The sequence below is a fragment of the Nilaparvata lugens genome, chromosome 1, assembly GCF_014356525.2.
Source record: "Nilaparvata lugens isolate BPH chromosome 1, ASM1435652v1, whole genome shotgun sequence".
Lineage (NCBI taxonomy): Eukaryota > Metazoa > Arthropoda > Insecta > Hemiptera > Delphacidae > Nilaparvata > Nilaparvata lugens.
In genome coordinates this window covers 9,017,237-9,033,568 of record NC_052504.1, presented here as the reverse complement: position 1 = coordinate 9,033,568, position 16,332 = coordinate 9,017,237, and the positions used below count along the sequence as shown (strand labels likewise).

Below are 16,332 nucleotides of genomic sequence, written 5' to 3'. Positions count from 1 at the left end.
AAACAGAAAAACTTACATGGAACGTTCGAAAAGGACGTGGACCGGTTTTTCACGATTGGCAAAGAATTTAAAAATGATTCCATTGAAAAATCAATAAAATTGCAATATAAGAAAATAAAAACTTTGGTAGACAAGTAGTCTAGATATGCATTAGCAATAGTTGCTGTTCAAACTCAGACTGCTACTAATAAAAAAATATTGAAATACGAATTGCAAGAGTAGGCCTATACCAAAAGGCTCAAAAAATCTCATAAAATTCAACTACAAAGTTGAAATTTGATATCCCCTATAGTCAAGCTTTTATGATAGTCACATGAGACATGAGATTAGTTGTTTCAATATTTTACAGTACTCAATATCCCACATAATCCAAGTGGGATGTAGGCTAAATGATATTTTATGAACTCTCCCTTATAATGTATTATATTAGACTTTTATTACGTAATTAATCCTTCACAAAAGCTGTTGTATCTTTCTTAATTTTGTTTTATAAATTATATTACAGATTTACGCCAAGTTGTTTATTTATTTAGTCTCTTGCAAGTATAAATTACTACAATTATTATTAATTGGTAAATGAGAAAAATTAACACAAAAAGAAATAAACTTTCTATTAGCCTACTAATACAAGTGAAAAGCCTGTTTTGGATAATACAGTAATTGAAGCAGCAACATATTTTACAAAGAATAAAAACATCAGTTGACATAAATTTAAAACAAATTCTAATTAGTATATTATTTTGGCTAGTTAAAATACTGTGATAGTAATAGACTACTGTTTTATCTTCATTTTGCCTCAATCTTGATTCTTGAATGTATTTTTTTAAATATCATGTAGTGAAATAATGAGATAATAGAAAGGCTATCCTTTCTATTAATATTTAACAATTTATATTATTAATATTATTAATATACATAAATATTTCATGTCTAATAACAATTATTTTGAGGTTAGATAACTTGGCCTTGAGTACAAGGTCTTTTATTATAATAATGATTTGAGGATGAATTCAAGAAATACTTACGAAACAAGATCAGATCGTGGAATTTATGATTTTCGTCCTTATTTCTTTTTTGTATTTGAGAAATAATACTTTTTCTCCAATCAGATTGAGAAAACAATTCACCCTCTACAGCCATTATTATTTACTTTTTACTTTTTTTTATCACTATCACTAATCAAATTCCAGCCAAGAAGCTTAGACAAGAGATCACAGCTGTTATATAAGACCCGTAATACATTAGGCCAACATCAAGCTTGGCCAACAATATGGCTTGTGTCACCAAGTATCAAAGCAAGTCGCGAGACATTCGTTCTTATTGGGCTTATTCAAGGAGGATAAATAATAATTATAGAAAAGGTTCCACTGAGTGGACGCTATAGTGAGGTCCACGTTATAATGGCAGTGGATAAGGATAGGAGAACAGCTTTGCCGATTCTCTGTCTTGATTAATTTTGTTTCTACATTGTCGAAAATAGATTTGCCATCGTTGCCGAGCTAGAAAAGGATAGTACTACCTGATTTTTGGAAAGATAGACAAATATGGCAAAGTTAATCAAATACTGTCATTATAACGTGGACCTCACGATAGCATTGTCGCTATTTCAATAGCCAACTAGTGATGCAGAAAATGTAGCTACAATCTTAGAGGTGTTGTAAATCATGCTCAGTCCACCTTCTCCAAATATCCTGGTCCCTAACAAGTACAAATTGTGCCAGAGAAACTTACTTATTTAAAAAAAATCCCACGCGGTGAATTGGTCATGTAGAGGGGCAGGAGAGGGCGCATCTGGAGGGGGAGATTCCCAATTTTACCCTCCCTCAAGTAAGTAGCCATTATCCTATGGTCTAGAGAGCAGCGGGACTTTGCAGTTGATAGCTTCTTTTCTATAAAGCCAGTTTGGCTTTATACCTACCTTTATACCTTCTTCTTTATCCATTACCCACACTTGTGGGATCGATGGCGTCATTTCACAATGAAAGTCAGAAACAAAAAAAAAACACTAATTTATCAAGATGGCAGTGATCAAGATAAAGCACACTTAGTTGACATATAAGGCCTTGCTCTTTGACTTACTGGCAAGTTAGCCAGATAGTATTTGAGACAGGTCATCATCTAAAAATTCCTGTACATCATAATAAGCCCTGGCTCTCAAAAAACCGGTCACAACCCTCTCAAACTTGCTGGTATCCAACTGCTTCACACCTGCAGGTAGCCTGTTGAAGTAGCGGAGAGCTGCACTCCTGTAGCATACCTGCGATCTCTGGAGGCGCACCCTGGGTATGTCAAACAGCACTCGATGCCTGGTGTTATGGTGATGTACATCAGTCCGAGTCAACAAATTTTGTTGATTCTTCTTGATATACATGAGGCAGAGGAGAAGGAAGTGGCTGACCACTGTTAGGATACCCAGTCTAACAAAAATGGGCTTGCAATGTGCATGATGTTCGCTTGCAGTTATAATCCTAGCAGCCCATTTTTGAAGCTTGAGTATGAACCTTGGCTGAATGACCCCACATGAGTAGACCATAGTGATATGGCAGTGGAGAAGTACATGATACACCATAACCAGATATGCCTCTGTCACCTGTCCCCTCAGCTTGAGCAGCAGAAAACAGATTCGGGACAGTCTCCCAGTCACCAGTTGGATGTGGCTCTATCCTTACCAAGCAGGGTTCTTTGACAGCATGATGTTGGAATGGTCGGACTTATGGGACTCTCAGGCAGTGAGAATTATCTTGTCACCAACCCAAGCAGTAGAGTCCCAGGACAGGATTTGAACTGCCCCAACAGCAGTGGGTTCACCTAAACTGGTTCAGAGCTGGCCAAGGGAGATGCCATAAAAGTATGCATCTATGGGAATTTGCAGACTCTTCCAATATTGTGAATGAGGAGAGATCCAAACAATGGAACACATTGTTTCTGTATGTCCATTGTATCGGCTCTCTGGAGAGTTGCCAAGATTACACCTGGCAGATGAGGAGACCTTGCTCTGGCTGCAAGGGTTGAATAACATTTGATGCTGAGCAAGGGGTCCAAATGTTGTCAATTTTCTTTCTTATTTGCTAGCTTTGTGTTTTTTAATTTTTTATTCTGACAAATCCTTCAGGAGGCTGCATATTTGTGTGCAAGTGTTCACACATGCATATTTAATGATTGATCCTTCAACAACTGTGACACCATATATGCTTTTATGCTTATTTTCTAATGGTTGATCACTTGTTGCTTTGCAACATGCCTTCCACACTTGATTTAAAATTCCTCCTCACATACCCCTTCCTGACAGTAATTCGATTCTGTCGTGGGTTAACTCATTTCGGGAGTGTGAAGGGTCACTAAACTCAGAAATGAACTTCAACGAACCATCAGAGCTCCAGAAAATATTGAAAGAGTGAGGCAGTCAGTTGTGCATTCTCAGGAGAGCCTGGCTTGCAAACACGCAGCTGCTACAGCAATTTCTGACTTCAATGTTTGATGAATTTTCCATGAAGGTCTTCAATTTCATACTGAGATTGGCTGTTGTTCAAGAATTGACTGGACACGGTTTTGTTACCTGTCAAAATGCATGTGATATGCTGATTGACAACCTGCCTGAAGAAGTGGTCATTTTTTCAGTGACAAGGCTCATTTCCACATGCGTTTCCTTAATGTGATTTTTTATGGGGTTATTTGAAATCCCTGGTTCATGTCGATCCACCACGGATCATAGCAAACATCAAGAACAACATTCACGATGCCATTGTCAACATACCAATAATTGATATACTGCAATAAGTGAATACAAACTTCAAAAATCGACTTCATCAGTGTACAATGAGGGTCGCCATTGATCTGATGTCATTTTCAAGACTGCGTGAAGAAAAATTGAGGATATTGTATTGTCATATGGAAAAAGATTAGAACAATAACTGAAGTACTTTTGTTTTTATCGACCTTTCAATAAACTTTTTTAAGTTTCTCTGGCAAACCTTATAGTTACCGTTTATCCAGTCCAGTTCTGAGGCTTTGTATACTGTGTTTTTGAATCAGCTTATCTCGATGAGTGGGTGATTGGCCCCCAGCACCATAGTCTCTTGGCAGTGCACTACCTTAAGACTCAGAGACGGAGCCTGATTTGGATATTTCCCATGATCCCATTTCACAGTATTGTGTTAGATCTGTCACTGCTTGAGATTTCTAATCCTTCAGGACCATCAGTCCAATTGGTGAGAAGGTGAATGAAGATAAAATAAGAATGAGGCTAAGGGAGGCTGATAAAACAAAAATAGAAAGAAATAATAATGGCACAAAGCTTAGTCAGTAGAAAAATGCCATTATAGAAGTGGAAAGTTCCAAGGCATATTGATATGAGAGGAGGGCTTTGGAAAGGGGTGGGTCCCTTTTAGTCACCTCCTACAACAATCAGGGATACTGTGAGCATATCCAGGGCTCAAATATATTCCTGAGTCGAATGGTCAACTCAAAGCTCCCCCAAATTGTTTGACCAGTTTATGTTCATGTCAAAAACATATTTGACTGATGTGATCTACCCAGGAATGGTCTGGTCTTCAGTTGAGAAATTGGATATTGGCTTGCTGTCCTGCCAATTCCTTTGAAAAAGCCTTAAGTGGCTTGGTCTTATTATGCTATGGTATCTTTCTTCTTTGCCTATGCTCATTCACACTGACCCCAATGGTGGTTATAATGACTCTCCTGTGCACCCCTGATGACCTATAACACTGGAAACTAGCATATGACATTCATGATACAAAAAAACGTTGTTATCACAGCAGAAGGCTTTAAGCCAATTTTTGAGATTAGGGTTTTGTATCTTAATTTTTGTGGTTTATTTTTTCCTTGATGCTCTATTTGAGGTTAAATTATCTATGCTATCTATTATTATAATTTGTATAATAATAGTGTTATGGATGAAGCCTTTAGAAGGATGGCAGGAGGCAAGGGGCTTCTGGTGGACAGCACAGCGGAAGCAGGCTTGAAGCGGGTAGCAGGGGGGCTTCCAGAACGTTCCAGGGGTTTTGGTGAGGGGAGTCTTCGACCAATTGCGGGTGCGATCTTGAATCTTCTGCCACGACTTGAATCTAGGTTTGCAGCGACTCTGGACCTTTCTCGATGGTTCTGACCACCTTATGAATGGCACATATTGCAGTCAGCCAATTAGTTGAGAAACTACAGAGGGATCGTTCGCTTCTTCTCATCATGACAGACTAATTGATAAAGTGATAATAATCGTGACAGACTAGTGATAAAGTGATAATAGACTTTTGTAGTTGTTAGAACAGTTATTATTTCTTAGTAACAGTTGTTCTTAAACAATTATTTATAAAAGCTTGTGATAACTCTGGATAATTTATTAGGTAGTTATCAGTTGGATAGATAATTTAGCAGCCACTGACCTCCTCTCAAAGGGGAGGATATATTGACCTGTCAATCATTTAAATTATTCAACTTAAAATGTGTTCATTCAACATAAAACAGATTGTAAAATATATACTCTCAAAGGTCTACGAAAAACCACCGTGAACTAAAGCAACTGAAAAAATCATGAATAAAATAAAAGCACTGTCCTTCCAGTTCTGTCTTCAACTGAACTCTCAGTTTATAGTTGTTTCTAGTCTACCTTCGTGTGTTATAGTGTTGTAAGTAATAAATCCAATCAGTATAAATCACCTCTAGTGTTTTATTAGTGTCGAAACCCACAACAATATTATATTATTATTTATAATTTGTAATTTTCCAGTGATTTATTTATTGTTTGCAACATGCAGGTTCCACCACTTTAGGTACCTAGTCCACATCTATTCCTTATTACTTTTTCTTAATCAAAGACCAGTGAACTGGATAGGTGGCATCATGAATTTACTTTTAAGATGGGAGGTCAGGCTATGCTGACCTTGAGTGCATCAGAATATTCACTCACGGTGTAGAATGGGATATTCTTCAACCACATCACTATTTCAATCCTAAAGTCACTTCCTTGCAGATTCCTCACATTGACAGGTAGGTCGTTGAACAAGCGAAGGGCAAAAATGGGGAAACAGTCCTTGAAGTGAAATTATAGGTAATTAATTATCAATTCTTCATTGTTGTAAGACGATCTGGCAACAGAGCAAAGTGGGAAAGAGATAGAGCTATCCGCTTTGTTAAATGATAGACAAGGATAGCAATACCATTGCCAATCAAACCCTGCCATTATAACGTGGACCTCACTATAGGCCAGCGCTGGCAAACCACTCATCCACATACTCGCACTGGTCGCCATTGTTCTTTATTGGACTAACTTGTAGGTGCGTCATTAGACATTAGCGGTCAGTCAAATGTGAAACGGGCCTTAATGCAAGAGGCACTCCATTGCTCTATCTTCTCTGTGCAGCTAAATTAGAAAGAGAGAGAAATTCAGAACAGTGTTCATGTCTGTTTTCTGTTCAAAGAAAAGTGAATTTAGTTTAATTTTTTAGTTGCATGACTGAAGAGAGTTTTGTTTTGTGTGATTAGTGATTTGAATAAGAAATATCGTTTTATTTTTGTAATTTAGTATAGAAGTCATGCATTTATTACATTTTCATGAATAATGTTTTAAATGAGGATAATCGAAATAAGGTAACAAAGTAAGGATGATGTTATCTAAAGATCACTCCATCATGGATCATTTCATTGGAATGTGGATTAATCATTTTCTTTCATTATACTATATTGCTAGTTATTTGATTCGTAATATTTCAAATTGCTTTATACTTAATAGTTAGATCATGTTTCAATATGAAACAATAGCCAGTTTTGTAAATATCACATTCTTATCCTTTGTTTGTTGTTTGCAGTCGAGTATTATAGGCTATTATTAAAAAATAGCCTAGTAACTTATCAGTCATTTTCAGTTATTTGATATAAACTCTAATATTTTACCTATTTTCATTTTCTAAAATTTATCTACACTTTATAAGGCTTATGTTTTAAAAATGGCACCTGAATTTTACATTTCTAACCTTACTTTCACTGAATTTTGAAACGTTTTAACGTTCTTTTTGTCATTAATTGGTACAAGTTTACTCAAGTATACTCTGTTATAAACAGTGTTTTTTAATATTTTTTCTTTATCAACATTTCAATAAAATTTCATTCAGAACATTAGATTATAACACGACTTACAAACTTAACTAAAATCCTAACCCTACTTTACAGTCTCATTTCTGTGTTCTGTCACTTTTTTAAATATTACACATTAAGGAATTATTATAGTTATGTTTTGAATTAGTTTGACTTGTTTTATTCGGTTTATCTGTTTACAACAACTCTACAACCAGACCTGATGTGGGTATAAACAATTTTTATAATAAAAGAATTAGCTAGGTAGTTATTTTACAAATTGTAAAACTTTGCAACAAGACCTAATAATTTTTTACTTTTGTTCCTAGCATTAAGTGAGAATGGCTAATTTTTATCTTGATCGGCTTTTAATAATGCTAGCTAAATTACAAATAAATTATAGTTTGGTATAGCAATTTTCAAATATTGATACTAACGAATGATTGACATGCTTAGCAAAAGGAATTAACTATAGACTAACTACCTTATTATTGCAAAATATTGCATTTGATAATGATAAATTTGTATGATTGCAGTACAAGTAATGAACGAGTCCAAGCTGACAGCAACGAACAGTACGATATAATATTCTCTCTGAAATACGAATTCGATTAGGCAAATGAGCTCCCTTCCAAAGCCAAGCCGATTTCATTCTTATTCTCCAAGTACACAGAAAACTCTGGGCAAGTTTATACATTTTTTTTTCTGTTAATACAATAAGGTTTTAGCTGTAAATGATTTCAACTCAAGGCGAACGCTGACTGCACACACCAGCAGAAAGCAGACAGACGGGGAAAACACTAATAGTCTGCAGGGAAATATATGAAAGAGAAGGACATCTGTGTGCGTTGCAACAATTTAACATATTTAGTATATGACTGAGAACCCTCTGTATTCAATACAAGAATTCATGGAGCTAAGTGCCCAACGTATCTTCCACTGATACCATGACCTCACCCTCCTACCTTACCTGACGTGGGTACGATCAAATCAAATCAAATTTTTATTCTCACAATTTACAAATAATACAGTACAGTTACAGTACATTTATAATTATATACCCCTACGTTATGAGAGACTCACATGTAGGCAAAAGCCTGTGTTTGTGAGGGCCTGGCGTAATTCGCTGAATTTAAAATCGATAAACTAAATTATGAAAATTGATATTATATTAAACTAAATTGAGAAAAATACAGATTGGAAAAAGATATGAGTAAATTTTGATATTATAGGGAGAAAAACAAATAATTGGCTGCAGAAACAGCCAGTTATAATTAATGACTAAAAGTTAGTAAAACTAAAAGGTAGATGTAGATACACTATAGCAATGCAATTAAATACTAAGTTATAAAGAATTTTCCAAACTTAGAATGAAAGATGGTGATGACGATGGACAATCCAATCAAAAATATGAAATACTATAACAGTAAACTACACTGGCTACAAAAAAAAAAAAAAATAATAATAAGCACTGTGGGACTTGGATTTCGAAGGACCACAGACAAGATCACCAAGTTCCACATTCCCTACCTATATACAGAGAGCAGCACGCGTTCAGACTCCTCCTGGTCACTTACAATTAACCACCTCTCAACAAGTCGCTTATACTGGCCTGATCTGTAATTTTGAAAAGTTTTAAGATAGTCAGGTATGTTTCAAGTATTATGTGTGACAGGTACTGAATATTAGTTGTTGAATATGTTTTATTTAATCTTGGAGTCTGTATATTGTTTATATTTGATGCTCTGGTGGGGTATCTATGATCTATTGTATTGTTGAAAATTTGGTTATGGTGAGAGTGCATGTAAATCAAGGCAGATCTCACAAATAGCTGCCTTACATTAAACACTTTAAAGTCCTCATATAATTCCTTAGTGGAACATCTGGGACCTCTCTGCAATGCGACCCTCAAGATAGAATTTTGAGAAACTTTTAAAGGCTCAAGAACAGTTTTATAGCATCCCCCCCACGAAATTATTCCCCACTGTAACATTGATTGTACATATGCAAAATAGACATTCCTAAGCTCCTGTACATTAAGTATATTCTTAAGCCCATGAAACAGAAATATTGCTTTACGAATTTTGCTTTTAATGTATGAAATGTGAGAGGACCAATTCATTCTGTCATCAAATATTACCCCAAGATATTTATATGTGCCTACTTTTTCAATAGATGGACAGTTGCAAAAACCCCCCTGTTGAATATTGCAACAATGTAATACAATACTATTTGAGCCATCATCTGTCCTATTCCTCAATTTTAAGTCCATAAACTTTGTTTTATTAACATTAAGGGTCATTATATTTTTATCGAACCAATCTTTTAGTTTCTCAAGGTCACTACGAGCCTTATTGTAAACCTCTTCAACATTTCTACCCGACAGCAACAATGCAGTATCGTCAGCAAACATATACAGGCTACCTTGTAATCTTACTCTCGACAGATCATTTATGTACAACAAAAATAGGAGAGGCCCCAATGTGCTTCCTTGAACTACTCCATACCTGATTGTTTCCAGGCTACTATGCACATCATCAATTTGGATAAACTGTTTCCTATTGCTCAGGTATGACTTGAACCAATCATGAGACTCACCGCAAATTCCATATGAATACAACTTCCTAAGCAATATTGTCCTATCAACCGTGTCAAATGCCTTAGCAAGGTCCATGAAAATTAGTAAGCTTCGCTGGTTACATTCAAAGTTCATATTGATCTCCTCATTCAACCAAAAAAGGCATCCGACACATTCCTATCCGTTCTAAACCCAAACTGTCTATCTGACAAAATTGCCTCCTCCATTAAGAATTTGGTAAGCTGGTTTTTGACTATTTTTTCCAATATTTTTGAAAATACACTGAGCAAAGAGATTGGTCTGAAGTTGCCCAATTCAGATTTATTACCTCCCTTGTATAGTGGGAAAACCTTAGCCACTTTAAAAACATCAGGAAAAACACCAGTACTAAGACTTAAATTGAAAATGTGTCTCAAGGGAACAATGAATAGACTAATATTATTCTTCAGGAAATTAGCTGATATATTATCATGTCCTGGAGCTGATCCACCCCTCAGTTCATTTGCAATTTGTGTTATATCGTCATCGGTTACAGGCTGTAGGATGAATTGAGAATTACATACATAGTTCTGATCAAAATCATCTATTGGATCGCCTATTCTTTCTCTGATTTTTTCTGCCAGAACACCTCCAATTGAAGAAAAATATTTATTAAATTTATCAGCAACTGCCTCTCTTATGTCTGTTGTTCCGCTAATATCTAAATCATTCGAGAAACCTTCAAAAGGAAATGAATCTTTTTTATTTATCCTGCCTGCTATTTCATTAACTGTTTGCCAGAAAAATTTCGGATCATTCTTACTTTCATTTATCCTACTTCGGTAATAATCTTTTTTGGCTGTCCTTATCAAAGTATGTAACTCATTTCTAAAGTCCTTAAATTTTCTTTGCAATTGAACATCAGTAGGTTTCCTTCTTAACTGTTTTCCTAATTTATCTCTCTCTCTCTTATCAAACGAACCAAATCTTGAGTTATCCAAGGCTTGAGTCGCTTACTTTTCGCATTAGGCTTTTTTAATATTTTTTTCGAATTATCTATGGCGTTCGCAATGATATCAAGAAAGCTGCTCGCGGACTGATTAACATCATGAACATTAGTTACACTCTCCCAACTTTGCCTTTCCAATTCAGCTATTAAACATTTAAACAATACACTGCATAAAGCAAAATGGGCGCTTATGGCGTCCAGGAGATTTGCAGGCTCCATGTGGGGGATAAAGCCTCACATAGCTCTGTAGCTGTACAAGGCAGTAATAAGGCCTCAGGTTACATATGGATCACTAGTGTGGTGGACAAAGGTGAACCAGGTTACAGCCACAGCCAAACTCACAAGTCTACAAAGGATGGGCACACTTATAGTCACTGCAGCTTTCACGAGCAGCCCATCAGCAACTCTTGAAGTTGCTCTTGGCTTACTGCCATTGAACATTTTTAAGGTTGATTCAGACATGTGGGACTGTGCTGCGTTGCGTTTGCGATGGGACTGCGGCCAGTCGATTCTAGATGGATTCGCCAAAACGGTCTCTCCATTTGAAATGCATGGCTACAGCCTAGAGTCATTCACACATGGGGGACTGTGCTGATACCGTACTGCGTTGGTGTTGCGACTGTGTCATTTGACAGCTCTTCAAGGCCACGGTCTCATGCCCTGTGGGTCGCCGAAGCGGCTTCGGCTGTTTCCGTACAGCCTCGGGCATGCTCGGAAATGCTTCATCACCAACAATAACGTATGGATAGGCTTCCACTGAATTTGGTAATTGTCTAGGACCTGAAATATTTAGTCGATCTTCATCCAAACGTTTACCGAGAATTGATTTTGATAGAATTCCACCATCACTAGATTTTCCATAACCACCAACATCAATTATCACGAATTTATAGTTTGCGTCAACCAAACTATAAATTACGCTAATATAACGCTAATTATACAACCGAAAATGTATTTTTATAGTTGTAGTAGAGTGACCCACTATTTTTTGGAGCTTGAATTTCAATAAGCCTCCCATCAATAATTGCACTTATACAATTGAGGAACTGCCATATTGAATCAAACTTTTCAGCTATTTTCCCCCGCATTTCCTCTGTTGATTCCGGCATTTCTTTATCAACCATACACTTTCATATAGTTTCCAATGTTGGAAAAATAATAGAGTTCACTGTCGAAGGAGCCAATCAGCCGAAGCTGATAGACAGTTGTGAATTGCCTGAACCCAGGTATTATAATTTTAATATCAATGCCAACCTTTCTTCTGGAGAAACTGGCCGCCTCCACCTCGAGTGCTGTTTTGTTAAATCATTCTCAAGTATTTTCAAAAGGTTCTCGAAAATTTCACTGGGTCGCTTTTAAGACGCGAAAATATTGTGTGTAATTCTCCGTCTTCATCTCTTGCTTTCCACAACTGGTGCATCCAATATTTTGGCCTCTTTGTTTCTTCTTCTTCTTGTAATACAATAAACGCAACCGCTATAATGACATCCTCTTCGTCGGAATCCATCTCTGTGACTGAAGTAATGAAGTGATTGCAGTGGAATGACGTAATACAGAGCAAAACAGCAACAGCACGGCCGCAGCACAGTCCCCTATGTGTGAATGTTAGCGACCCAACACGACCGCAGTCCCATCGCATACGCAACGCAGCACAGTACCAGCACAGTCCCATATGTCTGAATCAACCTTTATTATGGCAGAGGCACGGAAATCAGCCTATCGACTGAAAGTTGCAGGCCAATGGAGAGAAGGCTTGTCTGGAACAGGCCACTGCACAATCGCCAAAGCTGTTGCTCACAGCCCTGTGCTTGAGATGACGTCAGATGTCATGAGCACGGAGTTGGTTTTTACTAAACCTTTCTCTGTTAAATTCTGCTCTAGAGAGGAGTGGAAGTCTGAGGAAGGGCCCTATCCCAAAAGAGGCAGCCTTGTCTGGTACACAGACGGTTCTCTCATTGAAGGGAAATCTGGCTACGAGGTGTACAGTGATTTACCTAGAACACAAGTCTATGCAAGTCTTGGACAACACTGCACCATCTTTCTGGCAGAGATTTGGGGCATCATGGCTTGTGCCAACATAGGCATTGCCAGGCGCTACTGCAATAAGCATATAGTAATCCTGTCAGGCAGCCCTCAAGGCTCTTGACGAAATCAAGTCCAAATTGGTGTGGGAGTGCCACAAAACGCTCAGCAGGCTTGCAACGCTCAACTCTGCGCATCTTGGTTGGGTACCTGGCCATGTAGGCATAGGAGGTAATGAGCGTGCAGATGAGCTTGCTAAGCGGGGTTCTAGTATGCCATTCCTTGGCCCAGAGCCGGGCTGTGGCATAAGTAAAACAACTGCCTTCCACACAATAAATAAATTTTTTGTGTAGTTGAGAAGTTGATATTGTGGTAATTATTCATATTGAATGAAAAAGACTAAGAAATTGTCAAAAAACCACTGATTTATTGATAATCAGTCTTTTTCATTCAATAAATAAATGGTCCAGGGACTTACACCACCAGCAATAGCAGGGTCACCCTGGTCAAGCACTTGGCAAAAGACTGCTGGCAGACACAAGCCCTCGCTTCACCAGGTGGCAGGTGCATCTGGGTAGAGGTCAGGTCAAGCAGGTAATTGCCCTGATAACTGGACATGGCCACTTCAGGAAACATCTCCACACAATTGGACTCAGAAATGAAAGCCAGATGTGTAGGCTTTGTAATCAGTCTGAAGAGACTGCTAAGCATATCATACTGGATTGCAGAAGTCTTGGAGCTAGATGAAGGGCTGTGTTTGGCTGTAAGCAACCAGGTGAGGAATGGGATGTTGGTATAGGGAAGAAACTCCTGGATCTTGTAAAGGACTCGGGAGTTGGTTTGCATAACTAACATACTTTTGGGACACACAATAAGCTTCGGTTGACGTGTGAGGTTCTTCGAACCTTTGGATCTTTGAATCCGTCCCTTCAAAATATAAACATAAACATGCCTGACGTGCCCCCTGATCTCAATGATATAGGTGGTAAAAAGAAAAGTAAAGTAACATCTCGGGAGGGATTTTCCTCCGTTTTCCTACGTACGTCCGTCTGCTGCTGTGTGCAATTGAATTGAGTGTGAAGGTAGAAATTAAAGTTAATAATAATGCTCTAGGATTGTACGGCAATCTTGAGATTTGTGTAAATATTTGAACTTTTGTGTTTTTATTAATCGATTATGAAATTTTATTCTATTCAATATCCATCCGGTACATACGCTGTCACAGACAGAAGAAAAATTGAATTGAATACGTGGGTTTTAGAAGATTATTTTTGAGAAGAGATGAGTAGTACTTGTTTTTAGGTGGGTCCCGAACCACTGGAAAATTATTTCGGTCAATAACTGTTTTAAGAGCTGTCCTCGAAGACATCTTACTAAGGAAAACCCAATAGTACGGCATTTATCATGGGGGTACGATTAGACTTCTTTGTCTGCGGGAAATACCAGGCTTCAATGGTGTTGGTGTTTGTTTTGGTTTCCTTATTTCAGGCTTCAATTATTTGCCGTTTTGTTTGCATTCAATTGCTTTGTAATTCTTTCCAAATTTGTATCTGTGGTTACAAACAATTTCTAGATATTCAATTCAATAATTCTTTATTGTCATTATACAGTGTACAAGAATACATAAATGTTTTTAGGCTATAGGACTAAAAATCAGTATACAAAAAAAATATGTCGCATTATCAACCAAGAACATTATTGCTAGGTCATTCAAAATTTGCAAGTTTTGTAGAAAATGTGCAATTTTGTTGAACAAAATACCGAGCCATCGGTCGACGACTGCATCGCAATCGTGCCACCATATATTATTTAATAACAGACAACCACGACACAGCCACCAACCGATGGCCCAAAAAAACTATACAAAATATAGCCCACAAAATACATTATTGATTTGCATCGACACAACAAAGGAAATAGTCCCACAGAGTCTTAGACTTGTGTGTGGGACGAGTATCATTATCCGAAGAGACCTTAAAAAGTATGAAAAGCTCTGGATTTGCGTTCTGCTGACATTAAATTTGTTTTAAAAAATCTGAAAAACTGCTTTATTTTCTTTGTATACAATTTAATTTTTTATTAGATTTGTAGTCATAGAATCTACTCCATCATCTACCTGAGTTGATTTATTTTTCATTTATCCATTTGTACTTTGCCTAACATCATAGAAATGATATTGGAAGAACATTTAAAAAGTCGCGAATCCTCTAATTTTATAGTGGTGTCCACTTTATAATGGCAGTGGAGAAAGGTAGGAGAAAAACGTTGCCGAACCTCTGTTTTGTCAATGCCTTCTATGTACGGTAGCAGAAACAGGTTTATTGATGTAATATTAACTGTTCATTCTCGTTCAAAATGATCAATTATATTTTATAAAGAAGGAGACTATATTTTTCAATAATGAACTTTAATGATTAAGATTAAATATTTTGATTAATTAATGATTAATTCTACATTGTTGAAGGACGATCTGGAAACAGAGCAAAGCGAGAAAGAGATAGCGTTATCTGCTTTGTTGAATGATAGACAAGGATAGCAATGCCATTGCTAATCAAACACTGCCATTATAACGTGGACCTTACTATAGCCTGATGAGGAGTACACTCAAATACTTTTATTTTGCTTGTGAAATTGTAGTGAATTAATATATTTGATATATCAATTATATTTTATTAAGCAAGAAATTATATTTTTGAATAATTTCATAATGAATTTCCATAATTAAAATGAAATATTTTTCAATTAATTATTAATTTTACATTGTTGAAAGACGATCTGGCAACAAAGCAAAGCGTGAAAGCGCTATCCGCTTTGTTGAATGAAAGACAAGGATAGCAATGCCATTGCTAATCTAACACTGCCATTATAACGTAGACCTTACTATAGTTTAATATCAGATAGAAATAAGGTCAGGACACATTTTACTTTTCAAAAAATTTCTGTCCAAAAATATCTGCAATAAATCAAGGATTTAGTGAGTATTTCAAAAGAAATCTGGCCATTTTGAAACCAAATCAGAAATTAAAATTCGTTTATCTATAAGTATTCAATTTTTACGCTTCATGATTCTGAGAGAAGTGATATCCAAAAGAAAAACAAATCCTCGTGATGTTTCCAATTTTATCATAAAAGTTAAATTTCCTTTTTTAATCCTTCAACCCTGAAACTTTTTTAGCACTACTAGGATATCGGGGATATTATTATACATCCAATTCTGACGTTGAATTGGAAATTTGAGAATGTTGCAATTTTACACGATTTGGCAACCCTCTAATTTCTTCGGATGGAGGGCCAAGTCTCAACTTGTTTTACACAAACTATAACTGAAATTGATAAAGTACCGTGTTCCCAGCACACATTCAACTGACTTTTTTGAATTGTAGTTTCAAACTTCCCGCCAAGCCTGAGCGACAGTGACACGGATGAGAACCTGAGCCATGAGGAGGAGTATGTCATTCGACACATGCCCCGGCAGGAGCCGCAGGGCCAAGAGAACGGTGGCAACAGTCTCGACTCGGTCTCCTACAACACGCTCATCATACATGGCGCGCCCGATCAAATATGGAACAATAGGTCATTACTCTTCATTCATATCTCCCCTTTATATTTATTTTCCCTTACTTTAATAATTGTATCATTTAAAGTCAACATTCTTTCATCT

The 16,332-nt window shown here is 36.9% G+C and overlaps 2 protein-coding genes across 4 annotated transcripts in view; one reads left to right on the top strand and one right to left on the bottom strand.

Annotated features, from left to right (window-relative positions):
- The window catches only part of LOC111056244 (autophagy-related protein 16-1), a 581,037-nt gene extending 579,867 nt beyond the window's left edge, over positions 1-1,170 (bottom strand). Inside the window, exon 1 of one of the 3 annotated variants that reach the window (XM_039429652.1) lies at positions 1,026-1,170. In XM_039429652.1, coding sequence (XP_039285586.1) covers positions 1,026-1,140 — 115 coding nt within the window. In that variant the 5' untranslated portion in view covers positions 1,141-1,170. Of the gene's footprint in view, positions 1-16; positions 99-1,025 lie in introns of those variants that run through there. The other 2 variants (XM_039429655.1, XM_039429658.1) reach the window with 2 other exon arrangements.
- A 5,245-nt stretch (positions 1,171-6,415) lies between these two features.
- Positions 6,416-16,332, top strand: part of LOC111046287 — a 62,097-nt gene continuing 52,180 nt past the window's right edge. The window contains exons 1-3 of the mRNA XM_039419873.1: positions 6,416-6,608; positions 7,620-7,766; positions 16,055-16,244. Of these exons, the coding sequence (XP_039275807.1) occupies positions 7,703-7,766; positions 16,055-16,244 (254 nt within the window). The 5' untranslated portion in view covers positions 6,416-6,608; positions 7,620-7,702. The remainder of the gene's footprint in view (positions 6,609-7,619; positions 7,767-16,054; positions 16,245-16,332) is intronic.